At 49.4% G+C, this 11,378-nt stretch overlaps 1 protein-coding gene across 1 annotated transcript; it reads left to right on the top strand.

Moving 5' to 3' along the window:
• The first annotated feature begins 8,043 nt into the window (after positions 1-8,043).
• Positions 8,044-8,874, top strand: LOC142000983 (forkhead box protein L2-like). The gene has a single exon (XM_074975744.1). It carries the CDS (start codon positions 8,044-8,046, stop codon positions 8,779-8,781), a length of 738 nt encoding a protein of 245 aa, XP_074831845.1. The 3' UTR covers positions 8,782-8,874.
• The last annotated feature ends 2,504 nt before the right edge of the window (positions 8,875-11,378 follow it).

Below are 11,378 nucleotides of genomic sequence, written 5' to 3'. Positions count from 1 at the left end.
CGCCCAGCCAGGTGCCAGCTGGGCTGGGTTAAATGTGCTGCTGACTTGGGGATGATTCTGGCAGGGCCGCAGCTGTTGCGGGGCCTGGCCGGCATCTGGTGACACTGGACATCCAGCACAGGGTGTCCCTGTTGCTGACAAGGTGAGCACAAGGTGGAATGGGGCCGGCCTAGCTGAGCCCCTGCCAAGAGGGGGAGATGCACCCACTGGGCTCAGCATGGTGGGGCTGGGGATTGTGGGTGTGGGACTAGACTCAGCAGCTGAGGGTCTGTGGCTGGTTATTGGCCCAGGGGGGTGCTGGTGGGGGGATTTGACCAACCCTTTCTGCCTGCAATCTGCTGCCCTTGGGGGGCCTGTCTGGAGTGGGTGGACCCATCTCCACAGTGGGGCTGGGAGAGGGGAGCAGACAGCACATGGCTTTAGCCCCCAAAGAATCGGGGAATAGGATGTTCACCAGGGCAAAGCAAGACCAAGGATCACACTAAGCTGGAAAGCTCTGCATCTTCATTTATTAATGAAGTTGCCAGTAGGCCTATTAGTGACTTTCAAAAGTATCACAGGCACTTGGCCCATACATAGAGGTCAAATTTTGGCACTCCACCTCAGAGAGGTTGCTGACCCCTGGACTAGAATGTCTCACAAGTGGGGAGAGTTTGTTCCTGCTACCCTGGTCTCCTATTTTATTTGCCATTGGCAGTCTGGCTACCCAGCATTAAGTAACTTACCTATGAACTCAGTGCTAACCTCAGCCCAGCTAACTAGCTGGGGTGCACTAGACACTTTTTGGGTTTCCCTGCACCAAACACAATGCACCTTGAGCACTGGTGAATGAGACTGGGGATAGATACACAACTGCATAGCATGGGGGCAGGGGGTGTCTCAGTATTGACTGTGGCATTTGCAAAGTACATGATGGTTTAATGGGAAACTGCTTTAGAAGCCTACCCTCTGATGTGTTGACTTCATAGGTGTCTTTGTCTTTGTCTTTGGCACCTGATTTTGATTTAGAGGAAGTAAAAATGTGGTTATTGCTGGTGCCTGTCTAGGTGGCAGCATCACATGGTGATCCCCCAGAGCTGCTTTGGTGTGTAAAATCGGGCCACTGCTGCCTGTGCAGCCTGGTGCCCTGGGAAGTAACTTTTCTAAGCAGTACTGGAAGGACAGAACCACACCATGACAGCTCAGAAGGGAAGCACTACAACCCCAGCATGGACTGAGCCGATGTATGCGCGGTACTGCTTGGGCGTCCTGAGCCTTGATGTCATGAGGCCCAAGAGGAGTAGAGGCCCATGGTCCCAGGTAAGGGAGCCATGGTTAGAGATCAGAGTTGGGGAAGATCGAGAGAGGCCATTATTGAAATCCTGAGCCCCTCCAGCCAAAAGAAAAGCCATTGCCTAGAGCTCGTTGATGATCTTAACCATTAGCCTCGTTCAGTTGCCTCTTTTGTTAAACTTTCTCATTTAATCTCCTTTGAGCGAGGGAATTGCACTGTTGGTAAGTAAAGCACTTGACACCATCAGGATGATCTCAGCTGAGACCAGCGTTCCCTCTAATTTTTTTCCAGCCGCAGGTGGATTACCTTTTATTATCTTCACCAAGGCACTTGCAGATGTGCATCACCAAGAGAAACACGCTGCCGGCTGTGGGTGTTCTGCTAACCAGCTGAGCAGTACTGGCATGTCTCCTGAGCAGTTGCTACGTTCCCTGTAAGCTGAGCACGTGGGCAGTTTTCCAGGAGAGATTCAGGTGCCACCCAGCTGATTAACAGCACCCACTGTGCCCACAGCCAGCAGCATGTGGTCTTATGGGTCATGCACAGCTGCACGTCTCTGTGCACTTAACAAAATTTATTCTGCTCCTGGATGGAGGCAACACTTGCAGCCATCCAAGCGCTTGGCTTACAGGAAATGGTGACTGGGACCTCTAGGCAACACTGTCACTCAAACTGTAATTTGCCATTATGTCTTCCAATGTTTCATAGTGTGAGTGTGAGAGAGAGAGAAAAGATCCTTCACAGTCCTGACACACACAAGTAATGTTATTTACTTCCATAGTACTACTGTGCATGAGGCAGTGATCAGTCACGTGAGTGCCCAATGGTAGCCAGCCTGAGCCCCCAAACATCTTGTTTGCAAGATCTTGAATATCAAAGCTTTCAACTTACAACAAGTGCCTTGTGATTTGTGGTCTCTCTTGGCTCTAATGCAGTTGTTTTGTTCCATAAGGTGTGGCAATAGCTTTGCTTATACTTTTCAGGTAAGCTTATGTTATTTTCATTCCTCTTAATTCTTATTTTAATTTTGTAGTGACAGTTAATCCTTTAGAAGATCTGAATGGGTTAAGCAGAGCTTCTTGTTTTGAATGAAGAATTTAGAGATTATAACTCTCCTTTTATTGCTACTGTTTTGCTTTACACTACTGTTGTGTCCTGGAGGTTGCCAGTGTGTTTTGTCTTTCTGAAGTTTCTCTGGAAACAGTTTTGTTTGCTATTATGGAATGGGAGGAACAGGGGATGCTAATTTCTGAAGATAGTTTCTTCCAGTCAGGGAGCCTTCTTTGTTCAATCTCTTTATTTTATATGCTTTTTCCCTTCCAATTTAATGCTAGAATCTGCTGGACAGCTTTCGTTGCTTCTCATCTCAAGGTTCATTGTTCTAGGATTCTTTATAGTTCAAAACAAAGTTAAAAAGAAAAGACCTATTGTAGAATCATAGGGTTGAAAGAGATCTCAGGAGGTCATCAACTCCAACCCCCTGCTTAAAGCAGGACTTATACCAACTAAATCATCTCATTCTGGGTTTTGTGAAGACAGGACGTAAAAATCTCTAGGGATGGAGATTCCGCCACCTCTCTACCTATTCTAGTGCTTTACTGCCCTCCTGGTGAAATAGTTTTTCCTAATATCCAGCCTTGACCTCTTCCACTGCAACTTGGGACCTTGGCTCCTCATTCTGTCATCTGTCACCACTGAAAACAGCCTCTCTCCATCCTTTTTGTAATCTCCCCTCAGGAAGTTGAAGGCTGCTATCAAACTGTCCCTCACTCTTCTGTAGATTAAATAAATCTAAATCCCTCAGCTTCTCCTCATAAATCCTCATGTGCTCCAGCCCCCTTCTCATTTTTGTTGCCTTTCACTGGACTCTTCCAATGCGTCCACATCCTTAGTTATCTTTCCTGTATCTGGAATATTGTTCCTCTAATACTTCCATATCACTTACATCTAAAGATCTAAAAATGCCTCTTAAACTTCAGTTAGCTAATCCATACAGTCGTTGTTAGATAGGTAATGATAAAGTATTTTTCCAGATATTGGAGTTAGGCTTAATGGTCTATAAGCACATGCATCCTTTTCGTTCCCCTGTTAAAAGATGGAATGCTTGAACCTGACAGTACTCCATCCTCAGCTCAGACGACTTCTGTTCCTGGCTTAAAGACACATCTGAAATGTGATGGTTTTTGTTGAGTGTTCCCCTTTTGAAATGCACTGAACTGCACCATTCGGAAAATATCAAATGAAACCTAGAAAAGAATATTGCTTGACTCCTTAAAAAGGCTGCCTTGTCCTCATACCATGCAGCCATCTCATTTCAAACAATGTCCAATATTATTGGAATCTTGTAGGTCTGTAGTTTAAGTATGTTCTCATTTCAGTGTGCAAGGACTTGAACACCATGTAACTCAATTGCTTCTGCAAAGGAGACTTAACCTTCATTCTCACCTATGAGCCAAACTCGGCAGAAACTTTCAAAGGAGAGCTCTCGTTTGGTGGTTGGAATATTTCATCCTGAATATCTCTGTGCTATTTCTGCCCTCATTATTCAATGAACATTTTTAAATTGATGCAGATAAGAGCTTCAGTAATCTGAATTCCGCACAACCTGATAATTTTGTGTAATCCATGAACAACAAGCAATTGCCATTTTGGACTGAAATGCAACCAATTGACACTCCAACACATTCCTTTCTTTGTCTTTTAAAAATTGTTTCTGCGAAACAGAGCCTCTGTGGCCCAGGCAAACCAGCATCAATAACTTTTAGTAGTTTTATGAAGGGGAATAGGGCTGAAAGCAGTAGTCTTTGAGTGAGGAGGTTATATTTTATTAAATTAAGGGCAAAGGGGGGGTAGGATTTTGATATGTAATTGACAACTGTGGAGGTATGTTAGAACCTAGTGCAGAGGCTTTTTAAAGCTCTAACACGAACTGCTGTGTAACCAGAATCAAGACCAGGGTTCTCTTTAAGTTGAAAGGCTGTGCAGCTGCTGAATAAGCCCCAGGCAGGGGCTCAGGCCTGCTCTCCCCAAGCCCAGGCCCTGTTGCAGCTGGGAGAGGCACCTCTCTCCACCACCCCCAGTGAGTAGCTGCCACAGTTGGTGGGGGTGGGGGGGCCTCTGCCTTCCACACCAGCATGAAGCTGCCCTGAATTTACTGTGGCCAGCAACAGTGCTCCTACGTTTTTTCCATCTGTGGATGGAATAAATTTTGTTACATGCACCATGGCTTGGGGGTGTAGACCACCAACAGAAACACATGTTACCCACTGTAGGTGCTCTGCTAATCAGCTGAGGGGCACCTGACTCTCTCCTGGGCAGCCCCCCAAGCACTCAGCTTACAGGGAATGCTGGTCAGCAGACAGGCACACCAGCCAGGCTCAGATCTGCAGCTGGGGGGAGAGGTTCCCTTTCCCTGGCCACCACCCAGCTTAGCCCAGACACGCCAGTGCCGTGGAGTGATGCCCCTCCTCGGCCAGGCTCCAGTGGAGCTGCTGCAGCTGTTGAGCAGCACATCTCAACTGGCCCAAGCTTCTAGGGTGAGGTGAGGTCTGGGGTAGCCACCCCGGATCACTAATTCCCCATCATTGCACCTCAGCTCTGAATCCCCTCCTGCACCCCAAACGCCGTCATTCCTACCCCACTCCAGCCCTGATCCCCCTCCCCCATTCTGAATCCCTTGGGACACACCTTCCACACGTGGTCCATGAGCAGCCCATCACCTCCACAGTGGTGCACCTACCCAAGCCATTCTGCCTGTGGCCAAAAAACACCAGAGGTGAACGCTGATTAGAACTAGCCCTCTCTCAGCTACTCTTAGATTCGACTCTTGAGTGAATTGTGAATGTGACAGTGTGGTCAGAAGCTGCTGTAGCCCTGTATCCTACAATGTGCTATGCCTTCTTTGTCTCCACTCTACGCAACCATCTGGCAGGTACAGGCTGAGGTCTAGGCTGCTGAGGATCTGGGAGTGTGGTGGTGTGGAGTAAGTCTAGATTGAGCCTGACTGATCACTTTGACTTCTGGCCCAAGTCAGATCGCTTGCTGTGGGGTTGCAAGACTCATGCATGGATTCCTTGGCGATGGATATCTGTGTCAAGGCACAGCCAGTAAGTACATTCTTAAAAAGAGCAAACAGACTCCCCAGTTTTCTTACTAGCCGCTACCTCACATATACTGCAGCACATATACCGTATATTTTTTCTAATTTAATGTTCACCTTTAAATTAACCATTGTATCCATCTGCTAGTGCAAAAATGTATTCTGGTGGTCTCTTGGATTCAGAAATTGCTCAAAGGGCTGCTCAGGTGGGAGTGAGTAGGACTTCAGCGGGCAAAGATTCACATGTTAATAAAATGCGTAACTTAAAATTATTTGAAGTGATTGATCCTCTCCTCAGAGGAGGGCGTGTCGTACTCATCTTAAACTGGAGCGGGGCAGGTATTAAGCCAGCAGTGTCCAATAGGAATTCAAAGATTTGCCACGTTTGTGCTTGTCTTTCCACATTCCCCCCCATCCCAAATAAATGTCCTTCCCTTCCCCCACAGCCAGATGCTCCCCTTCTAATTCAATGCGTGCAACTTGCCAGAGCCGCTGCCCCCAGGGCTGCTGCTGACATGCATTTCTCCCACCAAGCAGTGGAGCCATGTGCCCAGAGTGGGCAGACGGCACTCCCCACAGGTGGCTCTCAGGAGGGGCTGTGTTTAAAGGCTCCAAGAACCGCATGCAGCTTGAGAGCTGCGTGTGCCACAATGCAGTGTCCAATTTGCCCCAGGGGGCGCATGGCAAGTGTATTGGACAACCCCGCCTCATGCCATCTTGCACGCTCCTTTTGATCGTGGCTGTCTCTTAAGGCCTCTTTCATCTCTTGAAATGGTCTCCGATTGCACTTTGTTGCTGAATTTATAGGTGCATCTAAGAGGCAAGCAGAGGCTGCTCTGTCTAGTCTTTTAAATTTACCAGGGGCCCCATTCACAGAAACTTTAGGAGTTAGTCCCCCAGCTTTCAATACTAGAACACAATACATCTGGAACAAGATTGAAATACCCCCAGTGTTGGCTGAGTTCAAGGGGCTACCAGTGCTCTTTGGAAGGGGTTGTGGAACACAGCTACATACCGGCTTGGCCTCCCTATTTTTTACTGGCACCATGGCTCCGCCACAGCCTTCCCTTGGGGCATTGCAGGTCTTGTGAAATTTCCCAGAATGCTCCGCCATGGGTAACTGGGGTACTGCTGAGTGGTGGTTATGCCCTTCCCCTTTGTGCCTGACAGGCCTTGAGGTGATTACAACCAGACACTGATCCAGCTCTGCGGGTGGGGGCCTGAACTAATTTCCTTGCAGTTTGTCCTCGTGTGCGGACTAGGCCTTAGCTTGTGCTGCTGGGAGCCTGGGGAGTAGAATCTCCCCGAGCCTGGACTCCTGCACTAGGAGAAGTGGCCAATATGAGGCGGGGTGCTACCCTGGGGACACCCTTCTGTAGGTTCTTCTTGGGCTCTGCCTGCTGCTGAGTGAAACTGCCCTGCCAGGACTGCTGTGCCTGCTCCAGGCAGGGAGCTGAGCCCCCTTGTGCAGCTACTGGCCAGTGAGCTGGGGCGGGGGGCAGTGGAACTGGCTTTTCTTAGTGCCCTTACCCCTTTCTGCAGGCTCAGGCCAGCTTCCGAGGAGACTAAGGGAGTGGGGGAGTCATAGAATCATAGAAGAGTAGGACTGGAAGGGACCTCGAGAGCCCATCGAGTCCAGCCCCCTGCCCTCATGGCAGGACCAAGCACTTTCCAGACCATCCCTGAAAGCCATCTATCTAACCTCTTCTTAAATAGCTCCGGTGATGGAGATTCTACCACCTCCCTTGGCAATTCGTTCCAGTGTTTGATCACCCTGACAGTTAGGAACTATTTCCTAATGTCCAACCTGAACCTCCCCTGCTGCAATTTAAGTCCATTGCCTCTTGTTCTATCCTCAGAGTGAAGGAAGAACAAGTTCCCTCCCTCTGCCTTATGACACCCTTTTAGATACCTGAAAACTGCTATCACGTCCCCCCCTCAATCTTCTCTTTTCCAGACTAAACAAGCCCAGTTCTTTCAGCCTTTCTTCATAGGTCATGTTCTCTAGACCTTTGATCGTTCTCATTGTTCTCCTCTGGACCCTCTCCAATTTCTCCACATCCTTCCTGACCTGCGGTGCCCAGAACTAGACACAATACTCCAGCTGAGGCCTAACCAGCGCAGAGCAGAGCGGGAGAATGACTTCTCGTGTCTTGCTCACAACACACCTGTTAATGCATCCAAGAATCATGTTTGCTTTTTTTGCAACAGCATCACACTGTTGACTCATATTTAGCTTGTGGTCCACCCTAACCCCCAGATCCCTTTCTGCTGTACTCCTTTCTAGGCAGTCCTTTCCCATTCTGTATGTGTGACACTGATTGTCTCTCGCCTCTTGACCTGCTGCTGCATGGGGGTGGGGGGGGGGGGGTGAAAGCAAAGGCGTGACCTGGCTGTGACCCTAAACAACTGCCGGGTGCCCTGATAGAGGCGGGGCGAGCCGCCGGCAGGGCACACGTGCGGGCGGCGAGGAGGCAGCCGGGCGCACGGGGCCGCGTCCGAGCCGGGCGCACGGGGGGCGCAGGCGGAGCCGGAGCGCGGGGGACCGCGGGCCTGCCCGGGAACCGGAGCCGCACCCGGACCGGGCTGGGAACCAGATCCAAGCAGGGGCGCGCCCCCCCCCCCACTTCTCGCCTGTAGCCCCGTGCGCCCCTGGCGAGGGGCGAGCGCCATGGACGGCGCAGGCTCCGGAGAGCTGGAACCCCCCGCGGAGCCGCCGGTGGGAGACGGGCAGGACGCGGGGGGAGCTGCCCCAGCCGCCGCCGCCCCCCAGAAGCCCCCCTACTCCTACGTGGCCCTGATCGCCATGGCCATTCGGGAGAGCCCGGAGCAGCGCCTGCCCCTGAGCGGCATCTACCAGTACATCGTGGGCCGCTTCCCCTACTACCGCCTGGGGCAGAAGGGCTGGCAGAACAGCATCCGCCACAACCTCAGCCTCAACCGCTGCTTCCTCAAGGTGCCCCGGGAGCCGGGCGCGCAGCGCAAGGGCTGCTACTGGGCCCTGGACCCGGCCTTCCACGACATGTTCCAGCCGGACACCTACCGGCGCCGGCGGCGGGTCAAGCGAACCCAGCGGGGCGCCCCGGCCGCGCCCGGGCTGGCCCCCGCCTGCCCCACCTGCCAGGAGCCGCCCCGCTACCTGCCCCCGCAGAGCCCCTCGGCCGCCTACCTGGTGGGCGGCGCCTGGGCATCCGTGGGGCCAGCCCCGCTCACCGGCAGCCCCCCGGGCCCGGTGCCGCTGGGCGGCTACGGCTCCTACACGCGGCTGCTCTTCGCCGGCGGGGTGGCGCATCAGCAGCCGGGGGGGCCCGGCTGGCCTTACCAGCAGCCCCCGGAGCTGCCCCCCCTGCATTACTGGGGGGAGCCGGAGAGACCCTACAGCGCCTTGTCCGCCGGGATAGACCTATAAGGCCTTGGCCAGCGGGCTGGGGAGGCCGGTGCGCCCTGCGCCCCTACCCGGCTCGGTGCCTCGGCCTCTCCCTCTCCCCTGGCGACCGGTGTCGGAGCCACAACCGACCCCTGTTCTTCCCGTATCCCCGCTTCGACTCCGGGCGTTGGCCGCTGCGTTGGGATGCTAAGGCGGGCGCCTCCCTTGTTAGGGGAATGGGTGTCCCGGGCAGGAGGCGTTTCAAAGGAGGCCCAGGCTCCTGCAAAGAGGAGCGACCTCGGAATGGGCTTTGGACGTGAGTCTGGATTCCTCCCTGGCGTTGAAAAGGGAAGGAACCGGGTCAGTGGTGCGTTATAAAGGCAACCTCCCAAGTATGACCTACGCTTCCGCCGAATGCAGTGAGGTGTGAGTTCGGCTGTCAGGCCTCTGAAAGGTTAGAGCTGCAGGATGAACCTCGGGATCCTCTGCCCGGAGAAGGGTCAATCTGAGGACAATATTTGTTCTGCAAAACTAAACCTCAATATTTCAGAAATTATCTCCTCTGCCAAGTATTTGAAATAACTTTCAGTTGGGGCCGACCCTTCCAACACCAAAGTTAAGGACAAAGAGTTTCAGATATGTTCCCTGACACAGAGTTAAGGCAGAAGCCTTATTTGAGTCAGAATAAAGTGTTAAAGTTTTCAGAGACATTAATTTGTGAAAGGCTCTTTAAAATATGCAGTTACTGAAGAAACACAAGGGACAATAGACTTGAAATGGTTGATCAGTTAGGAATTAAAATCTGCCTATATTCTTTTGGTCAAAAAGAACTATTAAAATGATTTAAAGTACAGTGCCTCGTTTCAGTCATCCTCCTGAGCAAGGGTGATGTCTCCACTGCATAATCTTTGTTTTTTTAACCATGTTAAATTCAGTGGTAATAGAGAAATTGGAAATGCCTCGGTATTGTAAGCAAGAGAAAAGTTGATCAAATGACATTTTATTTCTGTTCAATCCCTCAGTTTCCCTCACTTAAAGTAATGTCCATCATTTTTAAAAAGTGGAATTTAGTTACTTTCTGGAAAATAATTTTTTTAAGTGTGGTTCAAAACTTGATTTCTGAACTTTTTTAAAAAAAGCACAAAGTAAAGGAATAACTTCATTTTCTTTTAAAATATTAAATACCAAAGATTTGGGGGATAGCTGTTGTGATCCTTATTTTTTTTTACATGTCAAAAGAAACTATTTTGGGTGCCATGAAGTGAGAAAGCATTTATATACTGTTTGTTAGTGTAGTTATTGTAAATAGAGTTATAAAGGTAATGCAGCGGCCCTTTTGTGATCTGAATTTCCAGGGTGGCTTTTGCTCTTTTCTTGCCAAAAAAGATTCTGAAGGAAAATTGTATTTCTACTAGTAAAAATTGCAGGTTGGTTTGTTAGAGAAATGAAGAGTTGCACTATAAATGTGCCTAGCAGAACTTTCTGGTGTATTACATTCTGAGACTTGTTTCAATAAATAGTTGTTACTTTATAAAACTTATGGCTTTTGGAAAATATTTAAACTAGTTTTTTTACTGTGTTGACTCCCACCTCCTACCCCAATAGCATGTGTAACCCAAACTAGACCAGAGTTCTAATGTTTAATCTTTACAGTGGTTTTGAATTTGCTCTTTAAAATAGCTTCCATAATACAACACAAACAACATTTTAACTAACATCTACTAAGGTTGCCTTAGGACTGTCCTTTGGTGAAGTGAGTGTTAAGATTTTCAGAGAAATAAGACTTTTTCCACTCTTGCTTTAATAATAATTGTAATATTATTATTCAACTAACACCCCACTGAGTATAGTTGAACTTTGGGTATTAAATGCACAAAAAAGGCTGTTTCTTCTCATAGTGCATAGTCAACCAGTGGAACTCCTTGCCAGAGGGCGTTGTGAAGACCAGGACTTTAACAAGGTTAAAAGAAGAGCTACATAAATTCATAGAGGTTAGGTCCATCAATATTAATTAGGCAGGATGGGTGGGAATGGAGTCCCTAGCCTCTGTCAGAGGCTTGGAAAGGGTGACATGGGAAGGGATCACTTGATGGTTACCTGTTCTTTTCACGCCCTCTGGGGTATCTGGTATTTGCCACTGTCAGAAAACAGGATACTGGGCTAGATGGATCTTTGATCTGACCCAGTATCATAATCAACAATGGGCTCGGTGTCCGTTGGTGTCTGACGCCTCTCTCTCTATTTCCTTCCATCTTTCCCTGTCTGGTGCAGAGTGGCTTAGTTTCTATAGACTAGCTCTGTACCAATCTACTTGATCATCTACCCATTCTCTGTGGGATCTGTCTGTCGTATTCAAACCGTCCTTTATGCCAAATACCAGGAGCTTGACTTTTCATTTGTCATTCATTCTGCAAACATGCCCCAGTAGCTGTAACTTGAGTTGTATAACCTTCTGCAGTATGACCCACTATGGCCATTCTTATGTTCTTATACTACACATTGTAAAATTACAGCATGATTTCTGTAGATAAATTCCATAGAAGCATTTTCCTTACTGTCATTTAATTCATTTTTCTGAGATGCACTAGCCAGGTTGAGAGAAGTATTGTTCTATCCACCTAGTCGCATTTACATGGGGG

The sequence above is a fragment of the Carettochelys insculpta genome, chromosome 23, assembly GCF_033958435.1.
Source record: "Carettochelys insculpta isolate YL-2023 chromosome 23, ASM3395843v1, whole genome shotgun sequence".
Lineage (NCBI taxonomy): Eukaryota > Metazoa > Chordata > Testudines > Carettochelyidae > Carettochelys > Carettochelys insculpta.
This window is presented reverse-complemented; position numbering and strand designations above follow the sequence as displayed.